Source organism: Nuphar pumila, chromosome 17 (genome assembly GCF_984573655.1).
Source record: "Nuphar pumila chromosome 17, dmNupPumi1.hap1.1, whole genome shotgun sequence".
Classification (NCBI taxonomy): Eukaryota; Viridiplantae; Streptophyta; class Magnoliopsida; order Nymphaeales; family Nymphaeaceae; genus Nuphar; species Nuphar pumila.
The window spans coordinates 9250972-9272276 of NC_143265.1; the positions used below are offsets into that span (position 1 = coordinate 9250972).

Here is a 21305-nt window from a genome sequence, read left to right on the forward strand (position 1 = left end):
CTTTCAGTAGATTTTGCACGTTCTTTTTCTTTTCTTCAAGTTTTTTGGTGAAATTTTGAGAATATTTCTTTTTCTTTCCAAAAAATTCCTATTTATCAGGTAAGTAGATTCCTCTATCCTCCCATTAATTTTTGGGTTTTAGCAAGATTTTTCGGTTAGATCATTTTTTTTATTTTGGTTTTTTGCGTGATTTTTCGGTTAGATCGATATTGGTTTTCGATTCTTCTGAGGTTCGAGTATTTGTTCATGATATTTCTTTTTTTATCATTGTTTCTATTTAGATTGAGTTCAATATTTAGTTTGAAATTTCATTCGTTGTGTTTCATTGTCCTCGTGTTTGGGTTTGAAATTGAGCTCATAGTCATTGATCTTCTTGCATGCATTAATATTTCCTTTTTTCTTTTAATTTACGGTAGAGAATTTATCACACACACACACACACACACACACACACATATATATATATATATATATAACTTTGAAGTTTACTTCATTCTCAAGTTTTTCCCTTTTTTTATCAATTCCCTCTATTTTTTTATTCAAAAGTTTGAATAATGTTGATAAAACCATATCAGAAGTGTAGTTTTGTTATGTTTATGTGATCAGTTTGTGCAACCAAAGGCTTAGTTTAACGAATGGTTGAATGTCGAATGGCTCTAAGTTGACATTATGCAATACCTGTTAGTGTTGTACTGGCTAATTAATGTAAGATATAGAATCAGATAAGTTTTATGCACAATGCATTACCACTTGTGCAATTTGATGTTCTAAATTCACATAGGGTGTAATAATAGATGTGTACATTAGCCCATGAAGCGTTCATACCCAAAGGTACAGTGCTGAATTGTCTCATGGTTACATGATCTACTCGTTTTATCAATTGAAATCAATTCTTTGAGAATTGAAAAGACAAAAAAACTTTGAGTATTATTGTTTTCATTAAAGTGGAACAATAATGACTCTATTATACTTGCCTTAGAAAATGTAAATAATAAAGGGTTTCATATTTACCTTTTCGATATGAATCTTGTATAAAACATTTTTTCATTCATACAGAGAATATAACAACCGCTATGAAGGTCGTCTATGAGAAGTGTGAGCTCTCAAAAGATTGTTTATGAAAAGTAGGAGTGATCAAATAATCTTAACATGTTGCTTTTGCAATCGCGAGTGGCTAGGTGACATCTCTCACTGCAAAATAGTAAAGAAATTTTTGAAAGTCATTAGGGTGAAAATTATTGATTTAAATGAGATTTTATCTTAGGCCATAAGGATTAAAAGTTTCATTTCGGGTATTGGTATTGTGGACTCTATTGAGAGTTCACTGATGACCTTTTGTGATAATGAAGTCATTGTGTCCTTCACAAATAACAAGAGCTCCACTTCATGTCGATACATGGAGTTAAAGTACTTTGTTGTTAAAGAAAAAACTAAAAATCATTTAGTATGCATTGATACAATTAGTATGAAGAAAATGATTGCATATCCTTTTGTTGAAGGGCTAGCATTGAGATTGTATTCTCAACATGTAATGAGAATGAGTCTATTTGATTTTTTTTGATGTATGACAATACATTATGGTTATATGTGATCACATTTATAAAACCAAATTAATTCTCTATGATTTTATGCATTGTTGATTATGTATAAATGACTCATTTGAGAATAGAGAACATAATAACAATATTAAAATGATCAATAGAATGGGTCAGAGACCAATCCATTCATAAAGGTATTCATAACATACTAAACACTGGAAATAAATAATATTATAGTACATGAAAATATGACATCTTATATAGATGTGTCCATCTTTATGATTCGTATGATTTATTCTTGTGATACAGGATAACATGTAAACCCACATGAAAATTAAATCGAAATAACGGTAAAGAACCTCAATTATGTGTTTTTCTATGTCAATGGGTAAAGTAAGAGAATATTGGATTTTGGATCAGATCGGATCCAACTTGGATGTGACCCATATTAACTTGAGCACATAAAGGAGTCTATATGAGTGTGGCTCTTGGGTTTTGGAGGTTAGAAATCTTATAATTGTTCATTCATGCCCATTAGGGACCTCCACTAGTACCCATTACCAATATATTATGAATCCATTATGGGCCTCTTTCAGATCTCCCTATAAATAGAAGAGATCCACAGTAGCTTGATGAGGACTACCACAAGGGCATACATGATTGTTGAGTGTCACATTCATGTGTTATCTTTTTCTTTGGTTTTAAAGGTACTGCTCACCGATCACCTGCATTCACCGAAGCGTTGTTCGAATAGTCTAAGGCTACATCCGGTATTTATGTTAACATTCTAACCTCTCTTTCCTCCAATTGAATTGAACTAGAGATCCAATGATTCAAGGTTTTAGTTGCAACTAAATGAGATCCCCATTTGAAAGGGGGTAAGTGTTTATAGATCTCTTCAAAGATTTGCATCATTTTTGTAAAGTTGATACAAAGTATGTATTTTTGTAAAGATACTTATAAATTAAAATATATAAAAACAATATCTAAATTAATTATTATTATATAATGAAATTTTCATAATTTATGATATTTAAAACTCTTAACAAAATTAGTGTCTTTGTAAAATGAAATTATTGTTTGAATGAAGAAATGATAATAAAAACACTTGATATTCATTTATAATGTTATAAAAACATGTTCTTATGTAAGATGGTATGCGTTTATTGAAACGAGTTTCCTAAACATTTGATATTTTTAGTTATGGTTTTCTAGATGACTTTTGACGTATCTGGAACTGGTAGATAGCCCGCTGCAGTCTCAGCAAGATTTGTACCACGATTCAAACCTGAAAAGATCATGTGCAATATGATTGCACAAGAGCACCTGATTGCCCTCTGTCAGGGCTTGGCCTCACAACTGACAAGCCTGTCCCCAAAGACGGAGGGTGATCATATACTTATGCAATCATATTGCACCGGATTTTTTCACTGACGGCTGTGGGGCATAATGCCTGGAGGGCCATCAGCTGCTTAATGCACAAATTTTGTGCCATGTGATTGCACCCGATCCAGACACGCTATGACGCCTGCATCATGATTACGTGAGACTGATGTCACGATAGTCTGGGTGGAAATTACTCGCGAGAACGGCCAACTAACTTCCGTTGAACATTCCTAACATAAGATGAAAAAAAATCCTAATTTGCGTTCAAACTATAAATAGCCTTGCATCAAGATGGCTTAGGCCCCCAACGAATTCTCATTTTCTTAGCACCCTTCAATTTCTGAATGAGATTCAGGTGTATGTCTAGAATGGCAGAACCCGCCTCCTGTTTTGAGAAGCCAAGGCACGTTGTGAAGAAGGTATTGGCGAGGGCACAACGTGAAGGAGATGGAGCAGAGGTTAGAAGAAGCATTGGAAGGTTTGTCACTGATTTTTCTCCTTAATTCAATCATATTATTCCTTTTTATTTCCCTTTTCTTTTTTGGTTTTCCTTCTGATGAATCTGTGGGGGGTTAAATTTTGATGGGTGTTGCTTTTTTCAGGATGGAGTTGAAGAGGCTGGACCCATTTCTCCTCTTGGATGAATTCTCAGGTTTTTTTTGGTATCTTCTGGAAGTTGGTTTTCTTGTTTGATCTGAATTTTGAAGAGTTTCTGATCATTCGGCAATTGGGTGTTGCAGTTTCTGCTCCTGCTGGATTCCCGGATCATCCACACAGAGGTTTGAGAATGTTTTCTGTTATTTCACCTGCGCCCGTCTTTTTTCTTCTTTTTCTTCTCTGATATCTGATAATTTGCTTCTTGAATTGGGGTTCCGTTTTTTCAGGGTTTGAGACTGTTACATACATGACTCAGGTATGTGAATTTTTGGATGATAATCATGTACAGTAAAATTTTCTTTTGTGTGCATCTTTAGTGAAGAGGTTCTAAACTGGAGATTCGAATTTCAGGGAGCCATGACCCATCAAGATTTTGCAGGGCACAAGGGGACCATTAGCACTGGTGATTTGCAGGTTGGCCATAGAATGACTTTGCTAGACAGAGAATTTCAATTGGATAATGGAATAGTTTTTGACAACTTGGTACTTCTTAAACTTTGATTTTGCTGCAGTGGATGACTGCTGGTAGAGGGATCATTCACTCGGAAATGCCAGTAGGAGAAGGAGCCCAGAAAGGTTTACAGCTATGGATCAATCTCTCTGCCAAGGACAAAATGTAATGAGATAACCGATATGTATACAAAACACACGCCAATTTTCACTAACACATGGAAAACCATAACCTTCATTTTCAATGGAATTGCAGGATCGAACCTCGATACCAGGAATTGCAGAAGGAAGATGTCAAAAGAGCAGAGAAGGATGGTGTAGAAGTCCAGGTGATAGCCGGAGAGTCGTTGGGAATCAAATCTCCAGTTTATACCAGGACACCCACAATGTACCTGGATTTCACAATGAAACCTGAAGCTCAAATGCATCAGCCTATACCAGAGTCATGGAATGCCTTTGTGTATATTATGGAAGGCGAGGCCGTTCTCGGCAATGCTAGTTCCCCACCTGCAACTGCTCACCATGCTCTGGTTCTGAGTGATGGAAATGGCCTGAGTGTGTGGAACAAATCTGCAAATCCAGTAAGGTTTGTTCTCATTGGTGGGCAGCCTCTGAATGAGCCTGTTGTGCAGTATGGTCCGTTTGTGATGAACACTCAAGCTGAGATAGACCAAACTATGGAAGACTATCACTATTGCAAGAATGGGTTTGAGAAGGGTAAACACTGGAAATCTCAGGCACTTCCACGATGACTTGAATAAGTATGAACCATCAGCGACAAGGATAGACCACAATTGATACATCAAGTGATTGTGCAGATACAACTAGGTGGATGCTTGATGTAGCCATCGTACCTCATTTGCCACTTTCATCATTTCCAGGCAAGATTTTTTCATTTGTTGGTTGCAAGTTAGTTGGAGGTAGTGCTGGTGGCCCTTTTGTTTGAGCTGGGGACTGAATTGGGTTTGCACACAGGGCTCCTCTATGCTTCGTACTGCATTAGCTAGTAGAATGAATATTGTAGAATAGGCACTTTTGGATTTATTTAGCTCTATCACAGAACCTTTATAGATCTCATTCTCGCAAGAATTGAATGATTACTCCATTACATTAAAAGATCCAGCTTCATCAGTGTTCTTTTCTCCGCTCCAACCAAAATGGGGCCACTTTCTTCTTGTTTACCCTTTTTTTTTATTTAATTTCATCACTTCAAACTTTGTACCTATTTAATGGTTTAATCACCAAGGGATAAGGTTCCACCAAGTAATAACAACTAGAAAACCAGAGTGCAATTTCACATGATAGTCTTCTCCCATTATCTTTTAATAAGATAATAGTTTCTTCCATTAGTAACATTCGCTTAAAGATTATTAAAGATGGAATGGAATGCAAGACACTAGTCCCCTGCACTACGTATTTCTCTACAGAAAGGCTCAAAACCGTTCTTTTTCTGTCAAAAAATGATGCCCAACGATGCTGGAATGTATCGAAAAATCTCACTTCCCTCGAAAGCTGGATATTCATGTGTTTTTCTTTAAAATAAGCATTAAGTTGTCTACAAGGGCTCCTCTCATTTGATAGGGGTGACTAGTAAATGTCACTGAGTTGATGGGATGTCACGATTTCAAAACTTACGAGGGGCATTCCTTATCGCAAGGTCGAAGCTGGGTGTACTCCCAATGAGCAACGAAGACCTCAAGGGTTTTACCAACCGGGACCTTGCCAATGCACAGCTGGTGATGAGGGGGTTTTCTCTTAGCGTAGCCAAAAAAATATGCAACAGTTGCAATGATGGCAATGGTGATGATTATGGTAGTGGTGGTGTTTGTGGTGACGATGGTGGTGGTGGTGGTGGTGATGAAAATGTGACTGGAAATTTAAGTTTGCTTCATGCTCATTGCAACCAGGAACGATGCTAGGACCCATTACCATCCTTCCATTAAATTGGTTGCAACAGAACAGAATAATTAAATATTGAGAACAATTGGCTCATCAAGTAGTTATTGAGATATAACAAAGTTGAATGAGATGGGCTTACACGGGAACCACTATCAAATAATATATGGAAGTAAAAGCAACAATGCTGAGCAGAAAAAGTAAACTACCAACATTTTTATTGTATTCACTCCCAGTCAGACCACGAAAATTTGTTTTTTCACATCCCTTTGCTTTCAAGGAGGATGATCTAACATGCCAATGACACGAAAATTAGTTTTATTTGGCAGCAATTGCACCCAATGAATAAAAAACTCTCCTGAAAGGGGAAACAACAAAACCAAAACAGAGAACAAAATATTAATTGACCAACCTCAACAACCTATGAATTTGAAAACTTTTCCCAGTCTGTTCTAACAGCAGGAGAACCTGTTTGTAGTTTGCTTGGATTTAGACCCACCATTCCCATTGTTGACAAGGCTCACGCCCCTGTTTACAGACAGATCTGCTTTATAGGAATCAGAATTCAAGATTTTCCTACTAACATCGTTGTAAATCTCCCGGATAACAATCTCGAACGCTGTCTTAACATTTGTTGAATCCAATGCTGATGTCTCTATGAAGAACATCCCCTCTGATTCAGCAAGGCTTTTGCCTTCTTCAACAGACACTTCCCTGATATTGGCTAAATCAGACTTGTTTCCTACCAGCATCCTCACCACAGTTTTATCCGAAAGGACTGTGGTTTTTGTAGGAGAAATTTGAATGTCAGAGGTTAATTAAAAAGTAGTAGTGGCAATTCCAGACAAAATAAGAAAGAGGTGAAAACTTTGTATGCAACCAGAATAGTGATGTTATTTCAATCTGGACCTTTTTTATTTTGAATATGACAGCAAGAAAGAATTTGCCTAAGAAAATCCATATACCAAAGATGACCAACCAACTAGGACTCGGGTATCTCTAGCTCTGGAATCTGAAAATTTTGCCCATGGACTAATGAGAAACCTTGATGGCAACACGTAAAGAATTTCCTGGTCAGTCTAAGATTATATATTCTTTTTTTTCCAAAGAATAAGAAATATAAATCTTCATCTATCCTTCAACTAATAGAGATACAACCATTTCATTGACTTTTAATTTTCGTTTTGGAAATTAATCATTGAAGCATAGAGTAAAATTGTACATATAACTTTTATCCACAGTAGAACAAGTGAAGTTTTTTATCAAAATCAACTTTCCAATATATTATTTAATAATTTCTATTCATACAAATAAAAGTAAGCTTTTTTTATCAAAATCATCAATATATTCTACTTAATTTTTTTCCCCTGGTCTTTTAAATAAAAAACTCAATATAGTATCCCTTTGAGGTTCCTGTTTTCAAGAAAGATAGTTTTAACAAACATCATGAAGTGCTTGCAAATGCCAACAGGAAAAAGCAAAAAAAAAAACATACTTCAATGATTCAAAGAGAATCAATCATAAAACTCTACAAAACAAGTAACCTGCACCATTCAAGAAACAGTAATTGGTCTGTGAAAAATTATATAAACAGATAAAGAAAAATAGGAAATTCTGTTAGGTGCCTTACTTCTAAGCTCATCCAGCCACCGATCAATTCCTTCAAATGTACTCCGCCTGCTGATATCATAAACAACAAGTGCACCCACTGCTCCTCTATAATAAGCAGATGCCACAACTCTGAACCTCTCCTGTCCAGCAGTGTCCCATATCTGCGTCTTCACCTCTTTGCCATCAATCTCCATACTCTGCGTCTGAAACTCGACGCCGATCGTCGCCTTCGAGTTCAGATTGAATTCGTTCCTCACATACCTCAACAAAAAATTCGATTTCCCGACAGCCGAGTCTCCGATTATGACCACCTTGAAGAGGTACTCTTCACCATCTTCATCTTCCATTGAAAAGTTAGAATATCCAAAAACTCAGGAGGCCTTCTAAATCTGATGCTTTAGTTAGAAAAGGTGACCACCTGAAGAAGTGAAGGGAAAACACCCACATCAAAATCAAGATGAAGATGGCCTATATAGATTCAACCAAGGTACAGCAAACACAAGGAAAAAAACAATATTGAAGAGATGGAAAGTGGTTTTTTCTTACATGAACAAATAAAAACCACCCAACAAGAAAAACTTCAAATTCAAAAAGAAAAAAGAAATTCGAAGTGTTGGTTCTCTTAAAAAGATAAACCAGAGAAAAGCCAAAGAAAATCAAGTCTGGAGAGATGCAAAATGTTGGTTCTCCTTGATGAGTGAAATGCAAGAAAACCCAAGTAAGATTTCTGCTGGATTTCAGCGGATTGCAATGAAGATGGTGGAAATATTCATAGAGAGATTGCAGTTGAACCAAGGCTTTCCTCCTCTAACATTAGGGGGAGAAAGTGGGGGAGATGAAAGGAAGCAAAATAAAAAATAGACGGGAGATTAAAGGCTGGCAGACTACGTGTGATGGTGAGAGGTGCGTTAGTCAATGCTCTTTAAATTTTTTTCACTAACCAAACTTGGATCTCTCAATCAATGTTGTTGGTATCGTTTGGCTAATACCGATTCTCAAGTGAATCGTTCTGAATAGGCTAAAAAATAAATAAAAAATATTTTTGTATCAATCAGAAAGTGACACGTACTAAATTTATTAAGATAATATTAAAATATTTAAAAATAATTTTAAGTATTTTTTATATTTATTTAAAAAATAGCCTATTCAGGAAAGTATTGTATAGATTTTCTGCGGATACCATAAGTGTCGGCCCATACAGTCCGATTCAAGCCGATACTAGCAACATTGCTCTCAATCATTTATATTCATTGTGGAGAGGGAGGGAGTACGAGTGTATGACACAATTTGTGGGGATTGATATATAATGACATGAATACCATCGCCCTTTTGCAACAAAATCATGGTGGGATTCTGAGTATCATACTATGTAGTACTTTGGTAGTTATGATTGAATGCATTCATGACACTAATCAATGAACTGGATTTTATCTGATATCCAACCAAATTTGATTTAGTTTAGTTGTATTTGAGTCAAAATGACATTAGATTATAATCAGACACAGGCATGGTTTTGATTCTTTTTGCTATTAAATTTTAAAATATCCAAATTTGACGGATATCCAAATGGTTTACATGTAAAAACACAGATCTGATATGAGCATGTCACCTCTGAATCTGTTAACATCTGATTAGTTAAATATGGTATTGATCACATCGGATCTGAATCCAAACCGTCTACATCCTAGATGGGGGCAAGTTTGTCCATGGTTAAAATGGCAAGAGTAAAGACTTAACCATGTAGCGGCACTAATTAGCAGACGGTTTGGCCGGTGGGTTAGGTTCTGTAAAAAGAAAAAAAACAAGATACTTTAACTTATGAAATTAGTGGATTTTCATGACATTGAAAGAAAGAGAGGGAGGTTTTAAGTTTGATTTGACTCCACATTTGAGCCATTTTTACCTTGTAGTCATTGTGTTCATGAACAGTGTACTTAGGGATGGCAGTGGACCGGGGCTGGGGACAAGGTCTCTACCCTCGTCCTGTCTCAAAATTTTGCATTTCATCTTCACCTTCATCTTTGCATGGGTTTTGATTTTAACCTCCATCTCCAGTTCATTTCTCGTTTCATGTCCTCAATCCCTAGTCCAAACAGGGTAAGCGGGACTTCATTTTCCTTGTCCCTCCGCTGTTAAAGGAAGGAGAAGAGAGAAATGAGACCTCATGCTGTTCATTAAAAAGAAGAAAAGGAAGGAAAGAAGAGAGATTTTAAAAAAGGTTTTAAGTTAGGGTTAAGAATATATTTATATATATATATAATAATAATAATAATTTTCTTAACAAGGACGGGATAAAGCGGGGTGGGGCAAGAGTAAGTCCATTCCTACACTAATTTTGATTTAACATTCATCCTTAAGTCCATAACTCATTTTATGCCCTTCATCACCGGTCCAAATGAGGTGAGGCAAGGCAAGGCCCCGTTTCTCCTCGGTCCACCGCCATCCCTAAGTGTATAAAAGAATGTGTTTGGGAAGAACAAACCCCCATTTTAACATGCTTCAACATGTTGATTGTAAAAAGCCTTTCCCCTTAAATCTCTTTCATGATCACTTTATTATGCACCTCTAAAGACTTTTATTTATTTATTTTATAACCCAAAAAAATCAAACCCGGCACGAATACCTGGTCACTTTGGTTTAACCTGCCATACCTACGGTCCACATGTTGGCATCTTAAAACTCCAAAGCTAGAATCCCCGGGGCCTATGCTGAAGGGCGACACCCATGAAAATCAAACATAGCATCCAAGGCTCCACCCCGCTACGATCCCAGTGATGCACCTGCTTCACCTGATTGGCAGCAAGCCAGGAGAAAAAGTTCTGACCGCTTGGTCACATATTCAACTCTCCCTGGATGTTAACCTCATATTCATAAAAAAAAAAAAAAAATCACTTGTTAGAATCAGCTGATTCAATTCCAATTAACTTCAAACCGAGGTTTGAATCGGCCCTTTCTTAAAATAATTTTATTTTTTTGATGCTGTGAAACATTGTTGGAATCATCGGCTCAAAATCGGTTTAATCTTTTTTTAAATTTTATTTTTTTTAAAGGAGTTTTAAAACATTTTAAATATTTTTTATTGTTTTTTTAATGACACATGTCATCTTTCAGTTAAAGCTGATGGAACGAGCTCGATTAAGTTCATTTCTCGATTCCCTGAATCATTTTCAAAATCGATTCTGGCTCAGTATCAGTTCTGACAATATTGCTATGAACTAGGGATGGCAGTCGAACGGAAAAACTGAGCTCCGCCCTTTGAACGGAGGATAGTGGACATGAATCGGGGATGGAGACAGGGATAAAAGTTAAAATTAAAACTCATGCCAAGATAGAGGTGGGGATGGACTTACACTTTCCTCCGCCCAGTCTCCAATTTTTCTTTAAGGATGGCAATGGACCGAGTGGAAACGGGGCTCCACCCCGCCTCACCCTGTTTGAACCACGTATGGATAGGGATGGCAGTGGACCGGGGGACAATGGGGCTCCACCCCGCCTCACCCCGTTTGGACCGGGCATGAAGGCGGGATGAAGGTTAAAATCTATCCTCGTGCGGTGATGAAGGCGGGAATGGACTTACGCTTTTCTCCTCCCCACCCCGTCCCTGTCCCAATCTCCGCCTAGCCCCGCCCCGCCCCGCCCCGTCCCCAATCCTTTAAGGGATGATTATAAACTAAAGGGAAACGGGGCCTGCCCCGCCTCACCCTGTTTGAACAGGGGATGGAGGACATGAAACGGGGTGAAGGTTAAAATCCATCCCCATGCAGGGATGAAGGTCGGGATGGAGGTTCGGATTTTGAAACAAGGCGGGGGTGGAGACCGTGTCCCCCGCCTCCGCCCCAATCCACTGCCATCCCTACGTATTGAGGACATGAAACAGGGATAGAGGCAAGAATGAAAGTTAAACTCAAAACCCGTGCAAGGATGGAGGGCAGGATTTTGAGAAGGGGTGGGGGCTGAGACCTTATCCCCCACCCCCACCCCGGTCCACTGCCATTCCTACATGAAGTCATGTCAGCACCATGGTAAAAATTTCTTTTCTTGGTGACCCTTCATCTACGGCTATGAGGTATAAAACAACTGCTTATGTTTTAAATAAACCAAACAAAGCTTTTCAGAGCTTCGCATCTACAGAACAACAATAAAACCGCTCAAATAAAAGAAAAAACTGTGGTTGTTGGATGCCATTTATCGCCAGGAATGAACGACATCCGAGTGATCGACACCTAAATGATTTGCTGTCAAGGGTACCCATGACCTGATCCACGCTTCAGGTGGCGTCTCCTCTAGGCATGTCAAGGGGTTAGATTTTTATTGGATCTGTCCGGATCCAGACTCATACCCAGATATATGTTGCTGGTACCAGGTCCAAGTCCGACTCTGGCCAGACTTATCATGGAAAAAACCATACCCAAGTCCAAATATGAATAACATAAACCAGAACTAGAACTGGCAAAATAACATTTCCTATGACTTTTACATTGAAATTTGCAAATCACAATGAGAACTCAGGTCAGACTAGGTTTTTGAAATTGGAAAACTATAACGAGCTTAGTGTTGGAAGCAAATATTGGATCTAGATAATGGATCCAGTGTGATCATAAGGCTTCACACCCTAATCCAAAGAAGGACACAATGGTGGGGGCTGGCAACTCATCTAAAATATAGTATTGAATGGGATTAAAAACCTCATTCAAGGCTGACATAACGGTTACTCAAGAGAGGATTATATACCCTCATCTCCTAAGGCACTGCAGTATGTACAGAGAAGGAACCCCTGAAGCTGGCCGTTAACCTCACCATTCCCATTCTCTTCTCCTCTGTGAACGGGTACTCTCCTGCATGCACTGCGCACACCCCGATCAGATTTCCAACAGCAAACCCGTCGCTAATGATGGAAATGGTAAACTTGGTAAAGGCAATTACAGCAGAGCCACCAGCATGGATGGTAAGCTCGATAATGGCAGCCACAGCAGAGCAGGTAAGGTCGATAATGGTAACATCCGAGCCACCAACGTCAGACCATGGTATCACGGTAAGCACAAAAATGGTAGCAACAGCAGAGCCATTGTCGAAAGGCCCAGCTATGGTATGTTTAACAATGGCAGCTTCATAGTTCATTCTTTTGAATAGGAATTATGTTGGTGAGCTTATATATCCACGCCAGATAGTGAAAAGCTTACCCACTCTCACAGCAATCCTGCTGTTACCAACAAACAGGAAAAGTATGTTGCAGAGGACAATCAATCAAGTAAGATCGTTGGAAAGTCTGCATTTCTCAGGATGGACACCATGCTCATCTCGAGAAATGCTGAGTTGGGTGGCTGTCAAGCACGTTGCTGAATTATGCCCACCATTAGGGGTATCAACGGGACTGGTTTACGCCGATCTGACCCGAACCAAACCTTATAGAGTCAGGTATAGTGATAAATAAGAAGACCTGATTAAGACCTAGGTCCGAACCCGAAGGTCTGGTTAATACATGGACCCGGATATAATTTGTGAAATTTTATACCAGACCTGGATCCAACCCGAGTTCCTATTAAGTCCAGCAATTTTTCAATGTAAAAATAATAAAAAACGTGTTTTTACCGGGTATGGTCCGGGTTTAGTTCATGTGTTTTTTATCGGGTCAAGGTATGGTTTTCTTATAAAGAATCTGATTAGACTCGGGTTCGAACTCAATACCATACCCAAAAGTCTGGTCCAAATCTGACTCCATCTCGGTCCTAACCAAACCTTACCCACCATGCAGCGACACTGCATATAATGTGATCAATTGAGGATATTGCAAAAGTATCATGTTCTATTGCAATACTACCATTTTACGCCATTTTTAGTGTCTTTTTATTTTTTATACTTCAAATTTGGCTTTTTTTCATATTATTAAGTTTTGAAAAATTTACAAAAAATGCCTAACGATTTAGCCTAATTACAAGGACAATCCTATCTTTTGATAATTTACAAATACACGCGTAGGCTAGTAAAATAATTCTCAAATACCCTCTTCCTTCAACTGAGGTAGGTTTACCATGGTTACTCATAATCAAAGTACCATGTTACCTTCGTCTTTTTTCTTTTTTACAGTTTTGAACAAAAATAAAGACGACGATTTCTTGCCTACCCACAAAAAAAAAGAGGATTTTTTTCCCAATCATCTGAACAAGGATATGCTAGCACTGAAGATGGTATATTAGATTGGAAGAGGAAGAAAGAGAGACAGGTAGGGCTGCAAGCATGCATTTACACCCTAAAAAAATGAGCTACAATGGCAGGATCATTATTGAGGTTATGGAAAAAGTCCCCTTGGATTTTGTTTTCTGGGATAGGCAAGAAGTTCTTAGGGCACGTTTGGAAGATAGAAAAACTCTCATAGGAAAATAAAATTTTGCTTATGAGAAGTTTTTCAAAAGAAAATTTTTGCTTGTTTGTATAGCATGAGAAAAATAGAGTCAAAAAATGTGAAAAAATGAGAGAGGAGGAGGGTGGTAGTGGTGGTGACATGGATGGTAATGGTGATGGTGAGATGGTGGGTGGTGGTGGTGGTGGCAGTGAAATGTGGTGAGATGGGTGGTGGAGAATGTAAAAATAACTTTTCTTTTGGGGAGGAATGTTTCCTATAACAAAAGTGTACTTTAAAAAAACACTCACCAATAAAGTCTCTGGGTCAAAAAATCTATACGGATTTTCTATTTTGCATCACTTTTCCTACATCTTTCTCACTTCTAAACGTGCCCTTAGTTTAGTTGTGGTAAAATGGTATAAAAAAAAGGAAGGTAATTGTACAATTTAAAGATGATTTACCACTGTAAACTTACCTCTAGGGGTGGGCATTGAGCTGGCCCGTTAGTAAATGGGCCGGGTTTTGGCCTGGTTCTTAATGGGATCAGATTTGAAGAGAAGCCCATGTCCTGACCCATTGGCGCAATGGGCCAATGTGAAGTGGGCCGGGTCCGACCTGGCCTAATCTTAAAATTATGGGTTAATGAGAGAATTGGCAAGTTCTTATGCAACTAATTAGGTAAATAGTAATAATTAACAAATAGCAAGTTCTCGTGCAAGTAATTAGGTAAATAATAATAGTTATTCAAGTTATTATGTAATAGTTAATTTTTAAAAATGTTATATTATTAAAAATTAATAAATGACTCAAGCTCATTGGGCTGGCCTGAGCCCGGCCCACATATATAACGGAACTGGTTTCAGCCCAATACCTGACGGGCTTGGGCCTAAAATCATGGCCCAAACCCGGCCCATGGCGAGCCGGCTTGGCTATCGGGCTGCTGGAACGATTGCCCACATCTACTTACCTCAGTTGAAGGAGGCAAGTGTTTAAAATTTATTTTACTAACTCAAGAGTGTATTTGTAAATTCTCAAAAGAAAGGCGTGTGTTTGTAATTAGGCCAAATGTATGTTTTTGTAATTTTTTATAGTTTTCTATATTTTGAAGACTTTTCTTCCTTTTTTTTATGCTTTTGCAAAGTGACTGGCTTTTTGCAGATTTCATAACACAATCAAACCCGGCTTGAATGAGGGTTGACTATATTTTTTACAGATTGATAGCTTCTCTTGCTCCGGTTAACAGTCTAATCAACTCAATGTGAGTTTGTCTTTCATAGCAGTTCATTAAAGAGGCATTTCAGATCAAACTTGCATATTTTCCTGTTTATTTTACTCGGTTTCAGCGTGCACTTCCTCTTTGCCGGAGTTGTTTATGGGAGCATTGTAGAAACTGCAAAGGCTCAACAAGGCATAACACAATTAGGCGAAGAAAAATACCCTTTTTAGTTATTTGAGGAGAAACCACCATTATGGTTTAGACATTCCAGATACGGGCTGAGAGGTGCCACAACGAGACGAGCTTGGGCTGTTTGGGATCAGCTTGTTAAGGGTACACTCCTGCTTGGGCTTTGGCTCGTGAGCACTCATGAGCCCGAGCTCATTATGAGCTGGCTTGTTTTCTGAAAAAAATTGTTTTCTAAGTGTTTTTAAAGCTTGATAATATATAAAATATACGTATAAAACATATAGAATATGCATGTAAATTATGTATATAATATATAAATATGCCCTGCTTGGTCCCCTGGCTTGGTGCAGGTTCCATAGTGCGTCATGAGCACCAGGCAAAGTAGGGGTGGTTGAGCAACTCAAGCGAACCGCCCTACCTACGATCCTATACAAGCCGAGCTGAGAAGAGCTTGTCATGTTCGTGCTCGGCTCATTTACCTGAATGAGCTTACTCGTAGCTCAGTTTGCCAAGCTCAAATTTGGATCTGAGCTAAGCTTCTCACGAGCCAGGCCGAGCCGAATGGCGAGCTGCTTGTCTCGTTTCCCAGCTCTAGCCACGTTAACTGTAGCTCTGTTTCAGTGCCTACGGTGTAAAACTCTTCCGAGTACCCCCTCCCTGCCCACCAGGAAAGTCTCCCTATTGCTTGTCCTTATGGCAAGGGACACCTCTCATGTCAAAAGTACTGAAGATTTTTTTTTTCTATCTTCGCTTGTGTGGAATGCATTCATGGCTCAATATATAATATTACTTGTTATTGCTACAGACGTGGGAGGAACAACATATTCCATTTATTAAAGCAACAAGTTACAAAGGGCTAATTGTTTACTTTCCCATAAAATCTGGGAAAGGGAATAACATCTCTAGCATTGTCAAGACCAGTTGCAAAGAGCACCATTTGTTCAAACCCAAGACTGAATCCAGAGTGTTTGATAGTTCCATGTCTGCGAAGGTCTATATACCACTCATATGGCTCTCTTGGCAACCCCAACTCTTGGATTCTACAAAAGAAAATCCACATTACAAAGTGAAATATCAGAAGAACGTTGACAACAAATACCAAATAGATTTGCTCTCTCTCTCTCTCTCTCTCTCTCTCTCTCTCTCTCTCTTACACACACATACAGAGATGTTAATCTAACTTTAAATCATTTATTTTAATGTTAGCAACATTCAATTGATTGAAATGATGAAAAGACCTACAAAAATAATGACATTTTTTTAAAACATGTGGTTACTTTAAGAGTAGAGCAGGTTTTCTTATGAAAAAAAAATACTCTTTTCAAAAGTAACAAAGTGCACTTTTTTAATTTTAGTTTAAAAAGTGAAAATAACTTTTTTAATCTTAAAATGCAACTTTAAATTTCACATTGCCACTACAGGTAGTGTCTGGTTAAATCCATTAACTCATGGTTGAAATGATAGTCCCATACCAGACAACCAGTGGGTCCAACCACTATAAGTGATATGATTTATCAAAAGCCTAATATATGTATATATATGCATTCAACTTTCCAAAACTTGCATGCAATATATCCAAACGTGACAAGCAACAATGAAAGAAAAAGAAATATTATCCCACAGCATAATACGTCTGGCCAATAGAGATAATAGTATTAGCATGAGAAAAAAAAACTATATGAATTCTTTAAGGAGCTGCAATTCAATCCTAACTAAGAAGGTCGTGTAACCTGATTAAGAAGCATTAAAGGGATTAGGTTTATCTTACCCTTGAATCTGTCTTCATTTAACCATTTCAAAGGCTTTTTTTCCATTTTCATGGGCTTATTTTTCTTTTCCATTTAAGAATCACAAAGCACAAACCATACATAAATTGCATAATCCCTTAGAAGCTAGGGTATTATAGTATATCAAAGAAGGAAATTCATTGTTAAGATCAGCAGTTGAAAATTATGGGTACCGTTTGTTAATTGCATCAAGCCTCTCCTCCCTTTGGCTTCCTTTAATCAAATTTTGACCCTGTAAAAAAAGATGGATCAGCCCAAATGGTATTACCAGGAAGAATTGCGGATGCAAACCAAGTAATCCTTTTGCAACTAAGACTCCTTTTTCATGATTAATAACTTACAACCCCCCCCCCCCCCCCCCGCAACAAACACATAGACAAAAAAAAAGGAAAAAATATAGAGAATAGTTCCTTGTTCGCTAGAACAGTTTGCAGATTACCTTGGCCAGAAGAATATCAAAAGCAGCAGCTGTCGTTCCATCATCATTAATTCGTGTATGAAATTGGGTTAGTTCCTTTGGGTAATTATACAAAATGACTGGCTTTTTGCAGATTTCATCTGTTAAATATCTGCAAGAATCATTGATGTAGAGAAAAGTTGACATGATGAACCAATAAAATTTCCCACAACAGGATCACCTTTTTAATCATCAGGAAAAAGGAAAAGAAAGAAAAGAATTACCTTTCATGTTCTTCACCTAGTGGCATACCACAATCTATGTTAAAATTGGCCTTCTTTAGAAGCTCAATTGCCTTTGTGTAAGTAATTCTTTCAAATACACTTGATGCCACCAACTGAAGGCACTCCATGCTAGGACTCTTAGTTCTCTTTGACAAGAGCTTAATATCATCAAGGCAATTATCAAGGATCCATTGACAGAGAAACTTCAAGTAGTCTTCCGCACAGGTCATTGCTTCCTGATAGTAGAAAATTAAGTGTTCTTAATACAAACAAAAATCCTAAATACAACTAAATAATGAAATGATTAAGTAGATAAATAATAGAGTTAAGCGAATAACAAAAGCATTTTATCCATGAAAAGAAAGAATCACTCGATGGTTATTTTTGTACAATTAAAAAAAAAAAAGTCACCCCTCCCCAAAACCGACCACACATTGGCTGGCCTCTACTTGGTAAAACCCTTGAGGTGCTCCCTGCCCACCGGGGAGTACACTCAACTTTGGCCTTGCGGCAAAGGATGCTCCCATGTGTTTCGAACTTGTGAAGTCCCATCAACTTGGTAACATTCACCAGCCGCCCCTACCAGATCAGCAGAACCCGTGGCCAATGAACTCCGTGTTGGATTAAAAAAATGTAACTATAAATTTGACTATTTCAGAAGAAATGAGCAGAAAATTTATCTTTTTCTTTCTGATGGGAGAAACAAGCAGCAATAATAGCACAAATAAGCAGCATTATGCTTAGTGTGAATAATGCTGCATCAAAGATGAATGAAGTCTATGTGACATAATAAGATTCAAAGTGTCTAGAATAAACAGATGCACTAAAAATAGCAAGAAAAAAAACTCACCTCTGATGTTGTGAAAGCGAGTTCAGCCTCGACCATCCAAGACTCAGCCAGATGCTTTGTAGTTTGATTTTTCTCTGCCTGAAATGTCGGCCCACATGTGTAAACATTACCAAGAGCACATGCATAGCTCTCAAGATGAAGCTGAGCAGACACAGTTAAAAATGCCTGTTGAGAAAAGAAATCTTTCGAAAAGTTAAGCTTTCCATCCTTGTATTGAATTGCTGATTCTAATTTTAGACGTGCTTCCATTTGGGAGGCTAGTTGTTTAGTCTTTCGAAGATCCTGAACTGCAACCGCCAACGTTTCTTTGTTGCTATCAGACCTCTTTAGATCTTCAATTATATCACTTTTCTCCTTAATAGAAGCCTTTGCAGCCTCCACCTCAGTTTGGTCATGATCACTCATTGTCTTTAGCTCCATACGCTCAGCTTCACTGAAGAAAGTTGTAACCTGGAATACTTCATTGCCACCTTTGGCGTCTGAAGTAGTGATAATGGGAGTATGCACATATAGAAAACCATGATTCTGAAAGAATGCCTGAGTAGCATATACAACTGCACTGCGAACTCGGGCAACTGATGCGGCCTGAAGATGGAAAAGTGAACGTCAGCATGGCGAAAACAAACATAACTTATATATTCTCTTTGACCCACAGAAATTTTCTTCTAAATTATTATTTTCCTCTCATAGGAAGTTGTTTTTGCATGTTTTCATTTTTTTACTATAACTGGTCTCCAGATACCTGAATGTAATGCTAGCATCTTATGTATGCAGAAAAGCACAAGTTCTCAGTTTATCTTATGGTGCCCAATTCCCATGACAAAGTAACAGCTTAATAAGAAACATCTTTGTATAGGCACATAAAAAAAATCAATAGAAGTTCAAATCGTTGAATACTAATCAGTCACATATTAGACACCTGAGAACCACATGCTCTTGGTCTTGCCTAAATGATGCAACTGAGCAATTTAAAGCACTATGAGTAGGACTTTACCACAGTTGTGCGAGGTCGAAGATGTGAATAGCTCCTCAGAAAATCCAGTGGCATTTTTGCCTTTGTGAAAGGATAAGTCATAGGATCGACATTTCCAACATGAAGAATCCTTTCTAATTTGAGCTCAATCTTGTGCTTTCCTGATGCAGCCACTGCCTGTAGAACTCCCTCGGCTAAAATAGAAGTTCCTCTGGATATGACTTGGTTGAGAGGAACTACCGATGAGTCCAACACAACCTGTTGAGCAACAGATAAATTAAAAATCATCCAATTTACTAATTATGATGAGTGCCGGATTAATGTCATCAAAAAATTCTCTCTGGAGAACTAGAAAAATAGAACAGAAAGAAAAAAAATTCTATGGAAGTTACTATATACCACTATACTAGTACCTTAAGTTTCACTAGTTTAGGACTATAACAAGTCCAGCATAGAACAACTCTACTGCAATTCTAGAAAACACAAGGGGAGCATCTTATATTTGAAAAAAAAATGCCCAATATGAAACAACACTAATGCAATGCTAGAAAAAGCAGAGAAAGCATTTAATATCTAAACATTCATACCATTGTTGTAATATACTAAACAACCTGGGCCTTCAAAGGTAAGGAAGCTGAATGTCAGCAACTATTTCCTCGAACCATCAATTAGAAATGGCAACAAAATACCTCAAAACCTATACCCAAATTAGGACCCATTTATCTCATGAGGTTAAAATTCTTTATTTTGGTTAACTTGAACTAAAACAAGCAATTGAAAAATCAGTCACAAATTTAAATAGGTTGAAGAAGCCATCATAACCTACGTTTTTCAAGATTAACCAGTAGCAATAATATATTCTTCAATCCTATCCTGGCAATTATTGTAGCAAAATCCCATTATAATACACATTGTCGATACTTTTGGCAATCCAAACATCAAAAAATCGTTCCAACTTTCTTAAGAAAAATCAAGAACAAACCTGAAGATTTGAAGCACAAGATCCATCATTCACTTGCAAGCGAGCAAAACCCGTCAAAACTTGAACATCTTCCCTCGCAATCCCATCCGATCTATCAGTAGACACCGGCCTGCCTCCGGCAACAAACCTTATAATGGACCGTAAACAATAGGGAATTCGGGACTGACGTATCAGAGAACAAATCCCATCCTTAGCAGGGGAAGAAGGTGCAGAGGCATCCTTCTGTTGCACCTTACCGGATTTCACCCATCCACCGAAGACAACCCTCTGTCCGACCAGTCCCAAACCCGCATCAGGCCGACTGAGAATAGCTCGTAAAGCGACCCTCTTTGAGTATTTACACTGATCTATTCTAGGCATGTTAAGATCTTCCTCAATTTCACTTCTTCTTCCGGACGCAGCCGGATCGACCATCGAAGCAGAAACAGTTCCCAATTCCTGTGCCATGTTCCAACTTGGCAAAAAACCCTAATTTATTCTCAGAAGTCAGAAAAGAGAAAACAGGGAAACCACGCAAAATCACCGTCAGAGCTTATTTTGAGAATTCGCGATATTCAGAATGGGGAAAATCCAGGACTATTTATTGTTGGGGAGGATGTTGAACTCCAACAATGGAGACAATCTGGGTCTAGGGTTTCTGAAACAAATAAATGCACGTAATTCTAATCTAAGGCATCAGGATTTGTACATAGAAGCAAAGAATAAAAATACTTGGAAGACGAAAATTGGAACCTAGGGTTAGCAATCGT

General features: G+C 38.0%; 2 protein-coding genes and 1 pseudogene across 2 annotated transcripts; 1 reads left to right on the plus strand and 2 right to left on the minus strand.

The window, feature by feature from the left end:
* Positions 1–3226: 3226 nt before the first annotated feature.
* Positions 3227–5147, plus strand: LOC149811579 (pirin-like protein). The gene is made up of 7 exons (XM_089993649.1): positions 3227–3402; positions 3527–3576; positions 3665–3703; positions 3809–3837; positions 3933–3995; positions 4094–4197; positions 4288–5147. The coding sequence occupies exons 1-7, from the start codon at positions 3269–3271 to the stop codon at positions 4781–4783; spliced, it is 915 nt and encodes a 304-aa protein (XP_089849775.1). The 5' UTR covers positions 3227–3268; the 3' UTR covers positions 4784–5147.
* A 1055-nt stretch (positions 5148–6202) lies between these two features.
* LOC149811580 (ras-related protein RABA5c pseudogene) lies at positions 6203–7885 on the minus strand (annotated as a pseudogene).
* An 8254-nt stretch (positions 7886–16139) lies between these two features.
* On the minus strand, positions 16140–21003 carry LOC149811581 (asparagine--tRNA ligase, cytoplasmic 1-like). Its single transcript, XM_089992878.1, has 7 exons — positions 20557–21003; positions 19596–19832; positions 18602–19186; positions 17752–17987; positions 17510–17639; positions 17244–17302; positions 16140–16323 (listed from the first exon to the last, which is right to left on the minus strand). Exons 1-7 carry the CDS (start codon positions 21001–21003, stop codon positions 16140–16142), a joined length of 1878 nt encoding a protein of 625 aa, XP_089849004.1.
* Positions 21004–21305: the final 302 nt, after the last annotated feature.